This window comes from Arabidopsis lyrata (genome assembly GCF_000004255.2).
Source record: "Arabidopsis lyrata subsp. lyrata unplaced genomic scaffold ARALYscaffold_3, whole genome shotgun sequence".
NCBI classification, from domain to species: Eukaryota; Viridiplantae; Streptophyta; class Magnoliopsida; order Brassicales; family Brassicaceae; genus Arabidopsis; species Arabidopsis lyrata.
Genome location: NW_003302553.1, coordinates 10,806,611 through 10,822,698, shown reverse-complemented (window position 1 = coordinate 10,822,698; position 16,088 = coordinate 10,806,611). Strand labels below are relative to the sequence as shown.

Here is a 16,088-nt window from a genome sequence, read left to right as displayed (position 1 = left end):
AAATGTAGCCGTTTATTTTGATTTTTTGTTTTTGTGGCCGGAAACAAACTCTTTACTACTTGATCATAGTAGGGAATTGGCTTGCTACATAAGGCGGCGGGTGCTACAATGGTTTAGGGCCCAGCTCTGAAACTCATAATAGAAGGAGTTTTTTTTTCTTTCTTCCATTATATTGTCGGTTTTTAATTTGGATAATTGGATAATGACACAACCATATCATTATACTGTAAACCAATCCGGTAAAAAAAAACAAAATTTAAACAATAATAAATAAAATTAGCGACTAGTTATTTAGAAAAATTTGAATGTCCAAAAAATATTGAATTGTAGTTTTATAAAAGTAAATAAACATTTAATTATAGGGCGGCCAAAAGAAAAATCCTCCCAAGTATTATTTGAGCCGGCAGAAGGGCCACACATGTACACATCATAATCAGAAGCATTTCATATACACATGTAAAAATAAGTTACTAAATATGTATACATCCACTTGATTCCCAATATACATAAGAGATATATACTTAAAAACATTTCATAAAAGGAAGATAAAGATGATATATATAACACTTGATTCCTAATCCAAGAACTAATTTCTGGCTTTGTCTACTTGTTGAGTCACATGACTCATGAGTGTTAATATAAAACTCATAAATGTGTCTTTTTTTCCGTCAAATTCATAAATGTGTCTGTGTATTATTATTTTAGTTTTGTGTTTAATATTTTCATAAACTATTTTGCGTACCATTCTTATTTTATACTTATTTTTCTTATTTGCGCTCGTGTTTTTTTGTGGAGAGTCGAAATTGGTTGGCTTCTCCTCTGACAGAGACAGGTCCTTTCAACACATCTCATTAAAGCTCTCCACTTAATCCTTATATAGTTCTTCACCTTCACAAATAAAAAATTGTCTAGCTTCTCCTACTCTTAACCAAAATCCAAAGTCCTTGAAGATACAATGGCTGCTCCTACGTCCAAAGATGACCATGAAGGTGAAGGAGGAAGAGAAAAATCATCAACTTATGTTCAACAACTTATTGACGTTGAAGAAGCAAAGACTCAAATCATTTACTCTCTACCAATGATATTCACCAATCTTTTCTATTATTGTATCCCTTTAACCTCTGTGATGTTTGCTTCTCACCTCGGCCAACTCGAGCTCGCCGGTGCTACCCTCGCCAATTCTTGGGCTACCGTCACCGGTTTTGCCTTCATGGTACTGTTATTTCCTTATCCTCCAAGCTTCATTTGCATCCAACATTTTCTTTTGCTTTCTACATGCATAAGTTACTAAAAAACACTTTTTTGCTTCTCAATGATAGGCTAATATATTATATTTTTTAAAAAAGTTATACTCAACTCAAGTTTGGATTCATGATTATCCATGCATTTCTCCAAAGTTGGTTAATATATTGTTACTTATCAATTAAAATGAATTTTAAAGAAAACAATTTTATCTAAAGTGTGGATGGGCTTATGAGTTTTGTCTGAATTTTTCCCTAACCATAACGTTTGCTAATTGAATGTTTATATGCATTGTCTTTGTTTTTTAGAAAAGACATTTAATGTCTTGTTAATTTTCAGACAGGGTTAAGTGGAGCACTTGAGACATTGTGTGGACAAGGCTTTGGTGCAAAAAGCTATAGAATGTTGGGGATTCATCTTCAATCATCTTGCATCGTCTCATTAGTCTTCAGCATCCTCACCACCATCTTATGGTTCTTCACAGAATCGATTTTCGGACTTCTCAGACAAGATCCTAGCATCTCAAAACAAGCTGCACTCTATATGAAGTACCTAGCTCCCGGTTTATTTGCTTATGGGTTCTTACAAAACATTTTGAGATTTTGCCAAACACAATCCATCGTTACTCCGCTAGTTGTCTTCTCGTTTGTTCCCTTGGTGATTAATATTGGTACTACGTATGCTCTGGTGCATTTAGCTGGCCTCGGATTCATTGGAGCTCCCATAGCTACATCTATTTCAATGTGGATAGCTTTCGTTTCTCTCGGAATTTACGTGATTTGGTCAGACAAGTTTAAGGAAACATGGACCGGATTTTCGATGGAATCATTTCGTTATGTAGTACTAAACTTGACATTAAGCATCCCTTCTGCTGCTATGGTATGGTAAGTCAGCTCAAGAACCATTCAACTATTAACTTCATATGCTTGTTGACTAGAACGTGTAGCTTAGTAGTTTGTATTAGTTTCGAATTCATATGCTTGTTGACTAGAACGTGTAGCTTAGTAGTTTGTGTTAGTTTCGAATTCATATGCTTGTTGAAGTTTATTAAAACTATATTTTTACAACAGTTTAGAGTATTGGGCGTTCGAGATTCTAGTATTCTTGGCAGGACTCATGCCAAATCCGGAAATCACCACCTCTTTGGTAGCTATATGGTAAGTCTTTTTATATCACTATTATAGTTAATCAATTAATGTGTTATCTTACATCAACAAGTAGCTCATTGTGTGTAAAGTTAAATTAATTCAGCGTCAACACCGAATCGATTAGCTACATGTTAACATGCGGACTTAGCGCAGCTACAAGGTTTGCTTATCTCATCAATTAATCCATCAAAATTCTTTTGTATTTCTCTCATAATAATATTGTGTCAAAATTTTGAAAGTCCAAAACTTTGCAGTACTCGTGTGTCGAACGAACTTGGAGCAGGAAATGTAAAAGGCGCAAAGAAGGCGACTTCGGTGTCCGTTAAGTTGTCTTTAGTTCTAGCTCTCGGTGTAGTGATTGCTATACTTGTAGGTCATGATGCTTGGGTTGGTTTATTCAGCAATAGCCATGTGATTAAAGAGGGATTTGCATCACTAAGGTTTTTCCTTGCTGCATCTATAACACTTGATTCCATCCAAGGTGTTTTATCAGGTAAATAGATCCAAGAAAATCTTAAAACTTTCTTGAATTATCAAGCGTGGAGAAACTCATCTCTTTAATGTATTTTACAGGAGTTGCGAGAGGATGTGGATGGCAGCGGTTCGCCACGGTTATAAATTTGGGAACATTCTATTTAATTGGAATGCCGATTTCAGTCCTTTGTGGTTTCAAGTTGAAGCTTCATGCCAAGGTGAATGTTAGACTCTTATGAAATTGGTAAAGATTTTTGTTGTTGCTAAATTGTGTTTGATTCATTATTTTGATATTGTTTTCATGAAAAAACAGGGTTTGTGGATCGGTCTGATATGTGGGATGTTTTGCCAATCCTCGTCTCTTCTGCTTATGACAATTTTCCGGAAGTGGATAAAGCTGAATGCTGCTACTGTCTGAAAATGGACGAGATCAATATTCGAAACCTAGTAATTTCAGAAATACGAGATCAAGGGAGGATTGTGTTTAAGAAAAGACATTATTAAGTGAACTGAATCATCATATTTTTGTAACAAAGAGGATAAAGAGCATTTGGAACGAACACAATGCATATCTGCACAAATAGTCCAAAGCCCACAAGAGAAGACAACATTTGAATAAAAATCATATGTAAACATTTGAATAACCAAAGCCAACAACGAATTAACCTATCATGAGAAATCCTTCTATTTTTGAACCAATATCAATATGTATAGCACTGACTTGACCCAATTATAACACTACCAAACTCATAAGTGGACTTATTTGTTGTTTTTGAAGAAGTTTAGATCCCACTTGCGTATTAACCCGTCTAAGACTTTCCCTGGTGCACTACTACTACGTTCCACTGTCACTGTGGCCTTTGTAACTCCTGACATGTCACCGGTCTCGCTTTCCTTCTGGCTTAAAGAGCCGGGAATAGAAGCGGTTATGGGTCTCGCCAGAGAAGTAGAGGTCTCACTAGGAGGATTGGACTCAGAAGATGACGGTAGTTGATCCTGGCTACCTGTTACTGGACTGGAAGCAGAATCACTCTCTGATTGATTTGCTCGAGTTGAAGTTGATTCTTCCCTGGAAGAAAGGCATTGAGCTGCAGTTAAAAAAGCAGAGCTGCCATGAACTCTCGTCTCAGGAGGTTCTTTTTTCTGTTGACTTTGCACTTCCAAGTCTTTCAACGATTCCATCACCGCTTTCATAAGCATCTGAATAAAGTAATACAAAATATAAGTATGTCAATAGAAAATAGACATATTAGAAAGTTTAATAAAAGTAGACTTATCCAGATTTTGATCTTACCCTTTCTTCTTCCTCTGCATTGGATGGAAAATCTGCCATGTCCTCCATCTGATACTCCACATATTGATCATCATCTAAAGCCATCCTAAGGTGAGGAGGGTGCTGATTGCCGTTTGACAAATCAAAGCTTATCATATCAGGAGAAGATGAACTGCCACGGCCATCAGGATTTTCTTTTTCCTGAAACGAAATCATTATGCCACATCAGGAATTTCCAGTCTCTTTCATTTATATTTTGCACGATTATGATCTGGTCACCATGGCACTCGTGTCTCAACCCTTGTTGAATGAACAATTATATGATCAAACGACCATATACTTTAAATGGCACCATAAACACAACACAAGGAATTATACCTTAGATTCTGATGGAGAACCGTTAGATGTGACATTTGAAGGAACCTGAAGAAAGCAATAAAAGCCATTGAAATACGGTGGTGAAAGCTCAAAATTACAACCCAGAACCTTCAGGTATATTTTAGAGGTAACAAGTATAGCAAGCACCTTCCATTTTACTTTGGTCCCTTGTGCAAGAAAAATTACATGAGTCCACTATATTTCATAAGCTTCTTATACTCTTTCTGTAAGGTTCTATGAACAGACAAAATATGGCGTTCTAAATTTTTGCACTACAGGCATTATGAATATTAGAAGATTGGAATGCTAGGAAAGCATTTGATTGCTTGAACCATTGCTAGGGTATCAGCCTAATAATGGTAAACAAAACATTCAAACCTATGCAATAAGAATTAAAAAGACCCAGATTAGTTAAGAACTACTGACATCTGTGCGACTCATGGGTCGTTTCTTGCGGACTTCATTAATTGCCTCAGAGATGCTACCCGCGGCTAAACCTGAATATTGACAAAAGATGTCGCCTTTAAGCTCAAATAAAACCTACCAGAAGATTAAGAGAAAAACAAGTATGACTCACTTTTCTGTACTGAGGATTGTGGAATATTTGTGTCATGCATAGTGCCCCAACTGCCCTGAACATAAAATAGACATCATTATTGACGTTTCTTAAGGCAGAAACAAAAATCTAAACCCTCATATGTACCACAGTCGCATTACATTTGCAAAGTAATCATCCAAAGGGTCATAAAATGTCGGCCCCACCACCTCTGGGGGTTGAAGGACGTTGTGGAAAAAGATATTGATCGAATCAAAATAGAATGGAGGCCTTGGGGAGTTGTGGTCTCCCAGAAACTTGATGATATTTTTGTCACCCTACCATCATAAACATAAGCCAGATGTTTATACCAAAGCCCATAGAAGCTAGCCGAAGATGAACATGTGTAAGAAGAAGGATGGCTATCAAGAATTGGAAGCTTACTACGTAAGCTTCATATATACGATCTGAATGATGAGGGCGGATAAAGTCATCATCTAAGGCATGTCCAAATAAAACTGGAACAAAACTAGACTTCGCCACCTGCAGCATGGAAGATAAACAATTAAACTGGATATAGTTTCCAATTAAATACTTTCCCAACCAGCAGGATGACCATGACAAGCAATTATGCTGTTGTATATATCAGACCATTTATGCAATCAAGTAGATAACAAGGACAAAGACAAACAAGTAGAGAACACGACCTTAATGGTGTTCAGAGCCATTATGTCAAACTTTGCTTTTTTCAGAATAGCTCTCCGCATGAACTGTATTGCAAATTTCACCTGAATATAGAGTAGAGAGAGCTTAATACCATACAGCAAAAGAATAAGGAAGTCTTGCAGTAGACAGAACAAATCCCACCAGAAACAATATAAATTTACTTACAGTAAACTTGGGTAGACGAAACTTATATGTATCAACAAGTTCCATCATCAGATCAACCAAATCGGAGAAGGGGCTGTCTAGAATCATTCCTGCAATCGAAGGATCCTCGGCTCCATACATCAAGCTGTAACAAAAATGTGGATGATTCAACAAAATGCTATCATTGTTTGGGAGGCAGCACAAGTGATCGCAATAATAAATTGCCTATTTCAACATGTCATTTAGTCTCTTATAGTCGCTCACGTGTGACATGTGATAGTTATGGCTAAGCACCGGCAAGTATCACAGCACTTATTCTACCGTCTAAAACTAATGAAGCTTCACAACAAATATAAATCACCAGTAAGATTTACTTCCATTGACAAAGCCTTATACCATTAACCGAAACTTTAACTTCCATTGACACAGTCCCATACCATTAACCGAAACTTCATGCAAGGCAGAAAAATGAATACGCTCTTAGTAAATTAATAAATTATAGTCTGCGCAGAACCTAGTAACAGCACCCATCGAACGCCCCCATAACCCAATCAGGGATATATTTCCATCCTGCCGCAAAAACTCGACCACAGCCTTCAGATCATCCTTCTGCAAGCAGTCACATCAGGTTTAAAGATAGTAAGAAGAATGACCAGTCATAAATAAGAATAATGTGAACAGTGACTTTATCAGTGGTGAATAATACACAGAGGACATGGTCAAAGACCAAAACTACAACTCGACACGAATTCCATGATTTCTTCACTCGTCAGTCTAATCATGAACTAAAGTTTTTACAATACGGTACATCTATAGAAGATAGCACAATCATATTGGTTTACATGGGTATAAAATGGAAAATTACAGAGCATATTGGACAAAATATTTACTCCAATGTAACAATATATTTTGAAGAGTAGAAGAGATAAAAGAGAATGATTAAAGGAGAACATACTTCGTTCCAGCCTAAGGTGACATATTCCCCGCCTGAGAGACCCGATCCCGAAAAGTCAAGGGTGAAAACTGTGATGTTTGAAGGCAGCAACACAATTGCGGCTTCACTACCATCCGCTCGACATCCACTATATGATAGAATTGCAGGGCCATTAAGCAATGCGAAGAATCAAGAGGGCCAAGAGTAAATGAAAGGCCCAGGAGATACAAAGTTAAGTAGTACAACTCGAATCGTATTCCTGATAATTTAAAGCTATTAACTAGCTCAAAATATCTTTATCAAACATTCCGGTACCTGTTTCCGTGGCAGTATATTACACAGGGTAAAGGCTTTCCTTCAGGGCGTTCAACTGGCATATAATGACTACACTGGAGAACATCTCCTCTACTGTTTTTAACCTGCCAACGAAATATCTGAATATAACTCACGCCAGGAAAATAAAACAAATACTAACTTTTACTTCCATATGCTTAATATTACCATCATAGGTTTCAAAAACTATGCACACACATCTTACTTCAATAAATAGATTGACTTTACAAGAACCAAAAACGGTAGGACTTCCATTGTTACAAACAAACCCTATTTATTACCATTGTAGATACAGAAAACTTCAGGACAGAAAATGTTCCACACAAACAAGTTTGATTTTATAATCTTAAAACAAAAAAGAAAGCTTTTACCTCTAAATCCTTTCTCTGATACCATCTACCTTTCATCATAAACTCCTTTTCCAAGAGATCATGTTCCGCGTCATACTCAGCTCTGCAGCACACAAACAAGTCAATTCACATATTGACAATCTTCTTATAGATGTTTATCTTCAAACCTAGTAACGTCCCAAATCCTAACTCTTAAAAGACTCATGTCAAAGTAATACATAGACACGTTCTTGAAGATTCAGTAGTAGAATCTGAATAGTAAACTTTAGTAATGACACAGAGACAGAGAGATCACATGGGTGGCCAAAAAAATAAGAATTTGATAATTCTTCTAATCAGAAACTCAAGTGAAAGTACAAAAGACAATTATGAATACAAGTAATCATCATAAAGAACAAAATTCAAGTCATGAACTCTTAAATTCAGAGAAAACCCAATTCTTCAAACGATTGAGAATTTGACAACCAAATCGGAGAAATCAAAAAGCACAAATTCATAATACTCGAGAGAGAAGCATAACCTTGGAGGTCGAATGATGAAGTTAACAAGCTGTTCCATTATAGAATCTCACAGAAACTGCAATTGTTATCTCATATCTTCTCTTTGTGTTCAACGGATTGGTTAATTCGAAGAAAAGCCCTAAAACTAAATAATTCGATAATTAGGATCAGAATTTCCTTTGTAAAACCCTGATTGAGAAAGAGGAAGAGAAGATCGAGTTGTTGAAGAGAAGAATCAGTGAGATCGAGAGAGGTTGAAGAAGAAGAAGAAGAAGAAGAAGAAGAAGAAGAAGAAGATACAAAGGAAGAAGAGAGCTTTTTTTATTTTTAATATTTATTTTTCGATTTCTGTTAGTAATTTAAAATTGGTAAGTTACCTACATTTTTGCCACTATTAAAACCACTTCTTGACATTTATTGACGGATTTATTTGACTCTATATTTTTCAATTTTATTTTATGTTTTTTTTTTTTGTCGTCTAGATTTATTATTAATTGTAAATTATGAGAACTGTTACATAAACGATTCTACAACTGACAATTCCTTCCGACCCTTATTAGATCTAGGAAAGACTATACTTCTTTCTTCATAATCTTCATGAATACCTTCAATGATCCACGACCTGGCGACACTTCTTTCTCTGCGTAGAATTCTGGCGAACGGCTATAATTGTACATCGTTGGAGATCTCCTGCATACTTGCCTCTATTAATCTGCAAAATTGTTAATAAATCGCAATATCTAGGACTCGAACCTCAAATCTCTTAGTGTAGAAGCATTAATCAACCCTTGGTCAACCAATGGGCCAAGGAGGCTTCCACTATTTTATGTTCTCTACTATGAAGAATATTTAGAAAATTAAAAAATTCCAAAAAAAATTGACTCTAAATTTTTTAATTTTCTAAATATTCTTCATAGTAGAGAACATAAAATAAAATTGAAAAATATAGAGTCAAATAAATCCGTCAATAATTAATACTAGATCAAATCTTTAGAAGCCATGAAAACGGTAAGTCAACAAGAACACCTATAGAGACAAGCATACCATATCCCGGACCGGCTCAACATTATCATGAGTTCTTGGACCATACTTTTCTATTTTGGTCTATTGACTATGTAATTTTTTTTTTTTTTTCATACTTCAAAAGCATCTTGGTATTTATGGTGATGAAGAAGAACAGTAATGATGATCGCGGTAGTAGACATATTTCATATGAGTCTATTGGTGATAGAGCCACGAAAATGTCAAATTGGTTAAGGACGTCAATTACCATATTAACAATCTTAATTATGATTTTTTTTTTTTTGTTGCAAAGCTTTTATCATGATAAATTAAATATTTTAAATACTACTATTATTGTTTGTTGTTGATCACTGCTGTCACAAAAATATTTATATATTTTAGGTGAGCTATAGCTTTTGGCAATTTTATAGTTAAATAATACTACTGTTTAAAAGTTTGAAGTGATAGTTGACAATGAATCCTTAGGCAGATAGACAGACTATCAGAACGGTTTGGCATTTTGGTCTGGACTATACAAGATTATGCATGGAGTGTATGAATTGGTCATAAAGCTCCACGAGTCTTGGTTATTTTTTCCAAGGTAAAGCTCTTTTTTTATTCAACAAATTTGCACACCAAACAAATAAATAATCATAACAGTATTTCAGGTCATCAAATATTGTTATAGATCGAAAAGTATAAGCAATCAAATGTTGTTGCTCTCAAGAGACATAATAAGCAGAAGGGAATCCTCGGTATGAATCCGCGAATGCAGCTACGTTCCCTGGACGCGAGAACACCAACTGCAAATGTATTGTATTCAAAGTTATTCAAAACCTCACAGTTGATACTTTGATAGCAAGGAATTAAAGAAGCATTATCTATGTTAATGTTACCTGGTAGTTTCCAAGGGTAAGAGTCTTGAAACCAGCTGCGCAATAATCGAAATAATACTCCCATGTCCTTATGAATTTATCATCAAATCCAAGAGCCATGATTTGTCTGCACAAATAATAATAGTTTTGTTGGAAATATGAGTAAACAGAACAAAAACAGAGAAAAGGTTTTAAATATTTTTTTATCTTACTTCTGTCTCTCCAAGAAGTTCTTCCTCCACACTCTCAATGTTTGGTAGTAATGAATCCCAATGTTCTCAACGTGTTCAATGCTGTATTAACTTAAGTGTTAGATTGGTTAAACAAAGAGATTGCTGAAAAAGTTATGTATAAAACATTTTTACCATAGCCTAGAAGAAGAGGACATGGCTGAAGTGACTCTGGCTAAAGAAGGAAGGCATCCACCAGGGAATATGTATTCTTTTATGAAATCTGAACTTAGTCTGTACTCATTGTAACGCTCTTCGGGTATCGATATGAACTGTTACGGTCAAAACATCATAAAAAGGATCAAATGGCTATGTAAGTTTTTGATAATGTCTGAGAAGAGAAATGAGCAAGAGCTATATATTACCTGCAAGACAATTAGGCCGTTTTCTGCAAGCGCGGCTTCACATCGACTGAAAAACATCTCCATGAACTCATGTCCAACCGCTTCTAGCATCTCACTGAAATGTTCAAAAATGTTATCTCATAAGATAGATTAATTACATAGTTATATTAGCAGAGGAAAAAAGGGAGATATTTTTTTTTACCAAGATATAATTCTGTCATATTTGTGAGCATCAGAAAGTTGGCGATAATCGCGGAGCTCAAAAGTAATCCGGTCCTATCATTCACAAGTTATATCGCTAGTCATACATAGCCTTGGAGATAAAAAAGCAGATCAAGAGATGGATTATGCAAACCTGAAGTCCAGCTTCTTTCACTTTTTCTTCAGCATATTTAAGCTGTTCAATAGACAGCGTAATGCCGGTGTATTTGCATCCAGTTCTTCTCACAACTTCTATAGCCAAAGTTCCCCATCCGCATCCAATCTCTAAAACCTCATGGTTCTTCTCTATTCTCGCCTGAAATGTCCCTCTTCGGTTATTCAAGAAGAGAGAAAAATCACAAGTTGTTGTTCTAAATCAAGAAAATGTTTTACCTTATCAATCAGAAGAGAGATTTTCCTCATCTGTGCAGTTCTCAGATCCTCATCATCCGACTATAAACATAATTATAGTAAATGGTTGAAGTCAGAATCACAGTAAAGTAAGAGAAACCGAAAAAAGAGAAAATCCCCTAAAAGTGTTTCCATGGTCACCTGGAATACTGCAGAGGAGTAAGTCATGGTATCGTCCAAGAAGAAACCGAAAAGCTCGTTGCTCTGTGAATGAACCAAACACAGAATTTGATTATGAACTCGAAACACAAAGTAAACGTCGAGATATAAGAGAGGTGGAGGTTCAGGCTACATACAAGGTCATAGTGACGAGAAATGTTTCTACGCGCTTGTGTTAAAGTGTTCTGCCTAGAGACATGCTTTAGAAAATACTTTGCAGATGCTAAACCGGCAGTTAGAAACATCGGTGTCCACCATCCCCTGCGAGAATTGAAAGCTTAGGAGACAAAGCTTGCAGGCCAATCCTAAATCCTTAAACAGAAAATTTCAAAGCTTTTACCTTTTCTTAGTAAGATTTGATTTTGTATCTCTATTAGCAATGAGAATCTGCAGAAAGTTTTATTAATTAAAACAGAGAAACTTTAGAAATAACTCGAAAATACGAAAAATATTAAGTATCTATGCTCCTACAGGTATATATTATGTACCATAATTAAATTCAAAAGTCCTGAGTCTTTATCGACGAAAGAAAAATCTCCATTGATATAAGCATCTGCAAGTCCTAAATCTGCTTGTGTCATAACCTAAGAGACAAAACGCAAGAATCAAGAATCACATTTCAAGAATCAAGAATCACATTTCAAGAATCAAGAACCAGGTTCTTGAACTATGGATAATGGAAAGACTATTCAAACTCTTTCATTGTCATATTTATATATGTATACCTTCCAGTAAAATTGAGGACTGTGAATCTTGAGGATAGATTTCAAAGGACAAGTAGAATCCTTCCCTTCGAATGTGAACATTGTTCCTCCTTCTTCTAGTATTCTGTTAAGTTCATAGCGGTAAGTATCAATGTAACATAATAAAATCTAAGTTGAGAAGGTAGGGTGAGCCTCACGTTACAGAACCGGTTGATATAAATTGTCCCAAGAATCTAGTAACGAAAAGCCGAGCCCCGGTTTCTGTCAAGGAAGGGACCATATGTCGCGGATTGTTGAGGAGAGCGGTTTCTTTCCCTAACAAACCTCGTGCAGCCGCCATACCAGCCTGAATAAGACAATTAACAAAACTGCAAGTTATTAGAAAATGCAATGTGACGTAAAGAGAAGGGACTTTGATTATATATAAAATTTGATCATTGCCTTTAGTCCATCTTCATGGAAGCCATAGCCTGAAAGATAAATTCAGTTAAAATATAAGACAACGACAAGAGGGAATTGATTTGTTTTAAGTTACTAGAATCTAGGATTTACCTTGATATGCACCACAGAACCATAGGTTACGTTTGCCCTGAATCTTGTGAAGCTCTTGTGAAGCTGTCCAAGCTGCAACTGAAGGTACAGGGTGACCAGTGGTCCATTTGAGCAATGTCTTCTTTGGGGTCTCGTCTGGGTTAAGTGTTACAAAGAATGGTTCACGGTTTTCGCCGAGGTTCTACACCAGTAGATATCATCAAGATTTAGCGTAAAGTCATTGCTTTCTTGAGATCGGTGTTTAAAAGTATGTAGATTGCTTTGTATACCTGAAGTATATTGAGCCAGTATGTTACACATACTTTCTTTTCCGTACTTCCCAAGAAATTCCATGCGCTCCACGCTGCTTGGTTCCGTGGCATCAAATCAATGTCGTGATGGAGATATATATCGCTACAATCGATGACAAAAGGTTAATGAATTGCTTCACTCTTTTTTTTATAGAAGAAAATAAATGGAGGTGTGAATTTTGAACCTATAAACGTATCGGAAAGCACCAAGAACTCTACTTTCGTCAAATGTGACTTCTTCACCAAGCAATCTCAGAGCATCTGGGGCGTGCATAGCCAATATACATCTATCGAATACTTCCTCAGACCCATCACCACTTGTAACAGTTACACAACCATCTTCGGATGTCGAAACAGATTTTATGTCGCAGCTTGTTTTGATTGTGCATCCTAGTCTCTCCAATTCTGCCCTAACCTGATCCGTAGGTAACAATAAGTCAGGCACAAATGCATATATCCCTTACACAACACAACCATTGTTTTAGTTTGGAACCTTTGCGACATAAGTCTGAGAACGTCCTGCAACGGTTAGCCACTGTGGCCTCCCAAAGATCTGAAAAAAGGACAAAATTAAGCTAAGAAACACCGATATATAATAAAAGGAGAAGGACGAGAGAGGATTAATGAACCTGAAGAAGATGGTGGTTGCAGCAAAACGAAAGAACAGAGTAAGCAGAGAAGCTTAAGACACCATCTGATGGGCATGACCATATCGAACCGCATATGGGGACCTACTCCAGAGAGATATATATCGAGGTTACTTCTTGTCCAAGAAAACTTCAAGTAACATTTTGACTGATCCATTAAAGAAAAGAACCTCACCAAGTAAGCTTTCTGAAACAACTCAGAGTATCCGCGAGCATTGAGGAATTCTCCTAAGGTTTCCTTTCGATCAATATCGGGGTTACCCTCAAGCTCCTCAATGTATTTTAAAACGTCTTCTTTAAATCTAACAATTTCTCTGATCATTTGCCAGAAATACGGATTTAAAACGTTCTTCTTCTGAGCAAATAAGCCCGAGATACCGTTGCGGCTTCCCCATTCACAACCTTTGCCATTGTCAAGGCTCACTGCGAAAGACATGTCTGAAACCTCCATCTCTACTCCAAGGTTCTCGAAGAACTCCATCATGTTTGGATATGTAACCTATCAACATATTAATATATGATCAATATCCAAAAGGTCGAGCTAGGAACAATACATAATCAATCTATAAATGAAGTTTTGAAGATTTGGATTCTTACATTGAATCTCATAACATTTTAAGACTAATTTTTGTGTAATATGAATCATTTGTGCACAATTCGACAATTCATAAAACTATTTACCACAACTAATTTATCAATAAATTATGAAACTTCTACCAATCGATAAAAATCTATTTTGGAAAGTTTGAATAGTCACAAGATGATAATGAGTTGTTCTATCATTTTCATGTCATATATAAAACGAATCATATATAGTTTCACAGTCGTACATAAAAACATCATATCAGTCAAAATTCATAGAGAAAAGTTATTTCGAAAACAATTCGAGTTTGACATTTTTTTCTAACAACAACAATACGTTTGACTTAATTAAAAGAAACACCAAACGAAAACTCGTAGCTCAAATAAAAAGAATTCCAATAGCTAGATTTGGACAGATATAAAAAATAATCCAAGTTCTGTGTATACAAAACCTTAGAAGGCAAAGTAAAACAAATATTTGGACCAAAACACAACACAAGGTATGGTCCATTTGTGGACCAAAGTGAACAGGAAAAGGCAAAAAGCTTCAATTATCATCACATTTTTTCACGAAATAAAGAAAATTCCAGATGTATATAACTTTATCATAAACTATTTATTTCTGTGAAAAAAAAATGAGCGAAAGGGAAAGGAATACGTACACGATTAAAGACCATGAAACCAAGATCCAAGTCAACGCCATCAAAACGCACCGTTTTAGCATGACCTCCTAATGACTCTTCTTTCTCGTACAACACAACTTCTTTAACTCCTTGATTTGCAAGTACGTAAGCACTCCCTAATCCACTTATTCCACTTCCTATCACTGCCACTTTCATTTTTTTTCTTCTTTTTTTACCTAATTTTTTTGGTTAAGAAATATTCAGTTTTGTTAATCCCTGCATTGTAGATAAATAAGTTGTTTTTTTGTATAACCAAATTATAGATAAATAAGTTACATTGACCAAATACATCGGATTAGATTTTCAATAAATTACGCTAAGAAATAACTTTTCATTATACGAAAATGAGATATTTAAAATCTAATCAAAATACGTGTCTACCATTAATGATGAGTACAATGAAGAAAACCAAAAAAAGAAGAAGATAGAGTACAATGGTAGACTCGAATTTATTAGTGACCTTTCTTCTTCTACCTTATTATAAAACCAAGATAATTATTATATTTTTATTTAATTTGGAATCTCTAGGTGCTACATTGAAGATGAGAACAATGGTAGTAGACTCAATCTATGGTGACCTTTCTTCTTCTACCTTCTAATAAACCCAAAAATTTTGTTGCATTTAAATCGAAATCTAATTTAAATTCTTCTACCTTCTAATAAGCACAAAGACCAATGAACAAATTTGTTGAAAAAACTAAGAGAAATGTAGATTGATTTTACCTCTTTTTAGTTGGAACACAATGGATTTGGATCTGGAAATGGGAATTGATTCGTAATGAGTCTAGCTAGAGAGATACGCTCATTCCCGGATTTCTTGGAATTCTAAAACCGAAATTGTTTTAACTTTTCTTGTTTTTCAGAAAAAGAAAATGGAGGATTAATTAAAAATGAAAAATTGAGGAATTGTGAATGGGAAAGAAGAAGGATTTGAAGAGTAAACGACTATAAACTATTGGATGAGTTTAAGAGGAAACACTTGTGCTGAGGAGATAAGCCAAGCCACATTCAGTGGCGGAGCTAGAATTTTCTTTTACCGGGGTCAAAATATAAAAATCATTTTTAATAAAATAGATGTGATTTTTTTTCAAATTATATTGCATATAAGTATATAACTTATGTTTTATAATTAAATAATAATTTTTGGTATTTCTAGAAAAGTTTGGTTGTATAAAACATGATAATTGATATACATAAAAGACAATTATAAATGGGAAAAAAGAATAGATAAAAGCAAAAATAATAAAAGTATAGTGGAATAAAAGTAATTATATAGATTTATAGTAATCAAAGAAAATGCTATTGAAGTAAATGAAAACACTTATTCACAAAATTAAAAATAAACTTATATATAATTATTAGTAGTTATAA

The 16,088-nt window shown here is 35.2% G+C and overlaps 3 protein-coding genes across 4 annotated transcripts; 1 reads left to right on the top strand and 2 right to left on the bottom strand.

Annotated features, from left to right (window-relative positions):
• Window positions 1–742: 742 nt before the first annotated feature.
• LOC9319502 (protein DETOXIFICATION 18) lies at window positions 743–3,445 on the top strand. The gene is made up of 7 exons (XM_021030346.1): window positions 743–1,213; window positions 1,582–2,126; window positions 2,313–2,399; window positions 2,494–2,550; window positions 2,645–2,883; window positions 2,964–3,082; window positions 3,178–3,445. Exons 1-7 carry the CDS (start codon window positions 956–958, stop codon window positions 3,280–3,282), a joined length of 1,410 nt encoding a protein of 469 aa, XP_020886005.1. The 5' UTR covers window positions 743–955; the 3' UTR covers window positions 3,283–3,445.
• On the bottom strand, window positions 3,414–8,455 carry LOC9319501. The gene is made up of 14 exons (XM_002883388.2): window positions 8,058–8,455; window positions 7,559–7,640; window positions 7,170–7,273; window positions 6,876–7,002; window positions 6,435–6,529; window positions 5,942–6,065; window positions 5,758–5,838; window positions 5,495–5,593; window positions 5,233–5,388; window positions 5,093–5,147; window positions 4,942–5,012; window positions 4,516–4,560; window positions 4,159–4,338; window positions 3,414–4,064 (listed from the first exon to the last, which is right to left on the bottom strand). Exons 1-14 carry the CDS (start codon window positions 8,093–8,095, stop codon window positions 3,624–3,626), a joined length of 1,698 nt encoding a protein of 565 aa, XP_002883434.1. The 5' UTR covers window positions 8,096–8,455; the 3' UTR covers window positions 3,414–3,623.
• A 1,136-nt stretch (window positions 8,456–9,591) lies between these two features.
• LOC9321634 lies at window positions 9,592–15,720 on the bottom strand. 2 transcript variants are annotated; one of them, XM_021030345.1, is made up of 23 exons: window positions 15,441–15,720; window positions 14,697–14,933; window positions 13,628–13,951; window positions 13,435–13,536; window positions 13,299–13,358; window positions 12,991–13,220; window positions 12,785–12,908; window positions 12,516–12,696; window positions 12,405–12,433; window positions 12,161–12,309; window positions 11,985–12,087; window positions 11,748–11,843; window positions 11,600–11,646; window positions 11,397–11,520; window positions 11,242–11,304; window positions 11,083–11,142; window positions 10,844–11,005; window positions 10,691–10,764; window positions 10,510–10,603; window positions 10,280–10,416; window positions 10,127–10,207; window positions 9,936–10,041; window positions 9,592–9,842 (listed from the first exon to the last, which is right to left on the bottom strand). In XM_021030345.1, the coding sequence occupies exons 2-23, from the start codon at window positions 14,871–14,873 to the stop codon at window positions 9,762–9,764; spliced, it is 2,604 nt and encodes an 867-aa protein (XP_020886004.1). In that variant the 5' UTR covers window positions 14,874–14,933; window positions 15,441–15,720; the 3' UTR covers window positions 9,592–9,761. The 2 variants fall into 2 exon arrangements, with proteins under 2 accessions (XP_020886004.1, XP_002883433.1); XM_002883387.2 differs by having other exon boundaries at window positions 14,697–14,893.
• Between the last annotated feature and the right edge of the window lie 368 nt (window positions 15,721–16,088).

What these genes read in the sequence shown, in the direction of transcription:
- LOC9319502 (XM_021030346.1), top strand. Translation starts at nt 956, where the DNA reads ATGGCTGCTCCTACGTCCAAAGATGACCATGAAGGTGAAGGAGGAAGA. An exon ending in CATCCAAGGTGTTTTATCAG is followed by an intron (nt 2,884 to 2,963) that starts GTAAATAGATCC and finishes TGTATTTTACAG; the next exon opens with GAGTTGCGAGAGGATGTGGA. An exon ending in AGTTGAAGCTTCATGCCAAG is followed by an intron (nt 3,083 to 3,177) that starts GTGAATGTTAGA and finishes ATGAAAAAACAG; the next exon opens with GGTTTGTGGATCGGTCTGAT.
- LOC9319501 (XM_002883388.2), bottom strand. Translation starts at nt 8,095, where the DNA reads ATGGAACAGCTTGTTAACTTCATCATTCGACCTCCAAG. An exon ending in TGGATGATTACTTTGCAAAT is followed by an intron (nt 5,148 to 5,232) that starts GTAATGCGACTG and finishes TTTTATGTTCAG; the next exon opens with GGCAGTTGGGGCACTATGCA. An exon ending in ATGCAGAGGAAGAAGAAAGG is followed by an intron (nt 4,065 to 4,158) that starts GTAAGATCAAAA and finishes TACTTTATTCAG; the next exon opens with ATGCTTATGAAAGCGGTGAT.
- LOC9321634 (XM_021030345.1), bottom strand. Translation starts at nt 14,873, where the DNA reads ATGAAAGTGGCAGTGATAGGAAGTGGAATAAGTGGATTAGGGAGTGCT. An exon ending in TATGACAGAATTATATCTTG is followed by an intron (nt 10,604 to 10,690) that starts GTAAAAAAAAAT and finishes TGAACATTTCAG; the next exon opens with TGAGATGCTAGAAGCGGTTG. An exon ending in ACGGCCTAATTGTCTTGCAG is followed by an intron (nt 10,417 to 10,509) that starts GTAATATATAGC and finishes TGACCGTAACAG; the next exon opens with TTCATATCGATACCCGAAGA.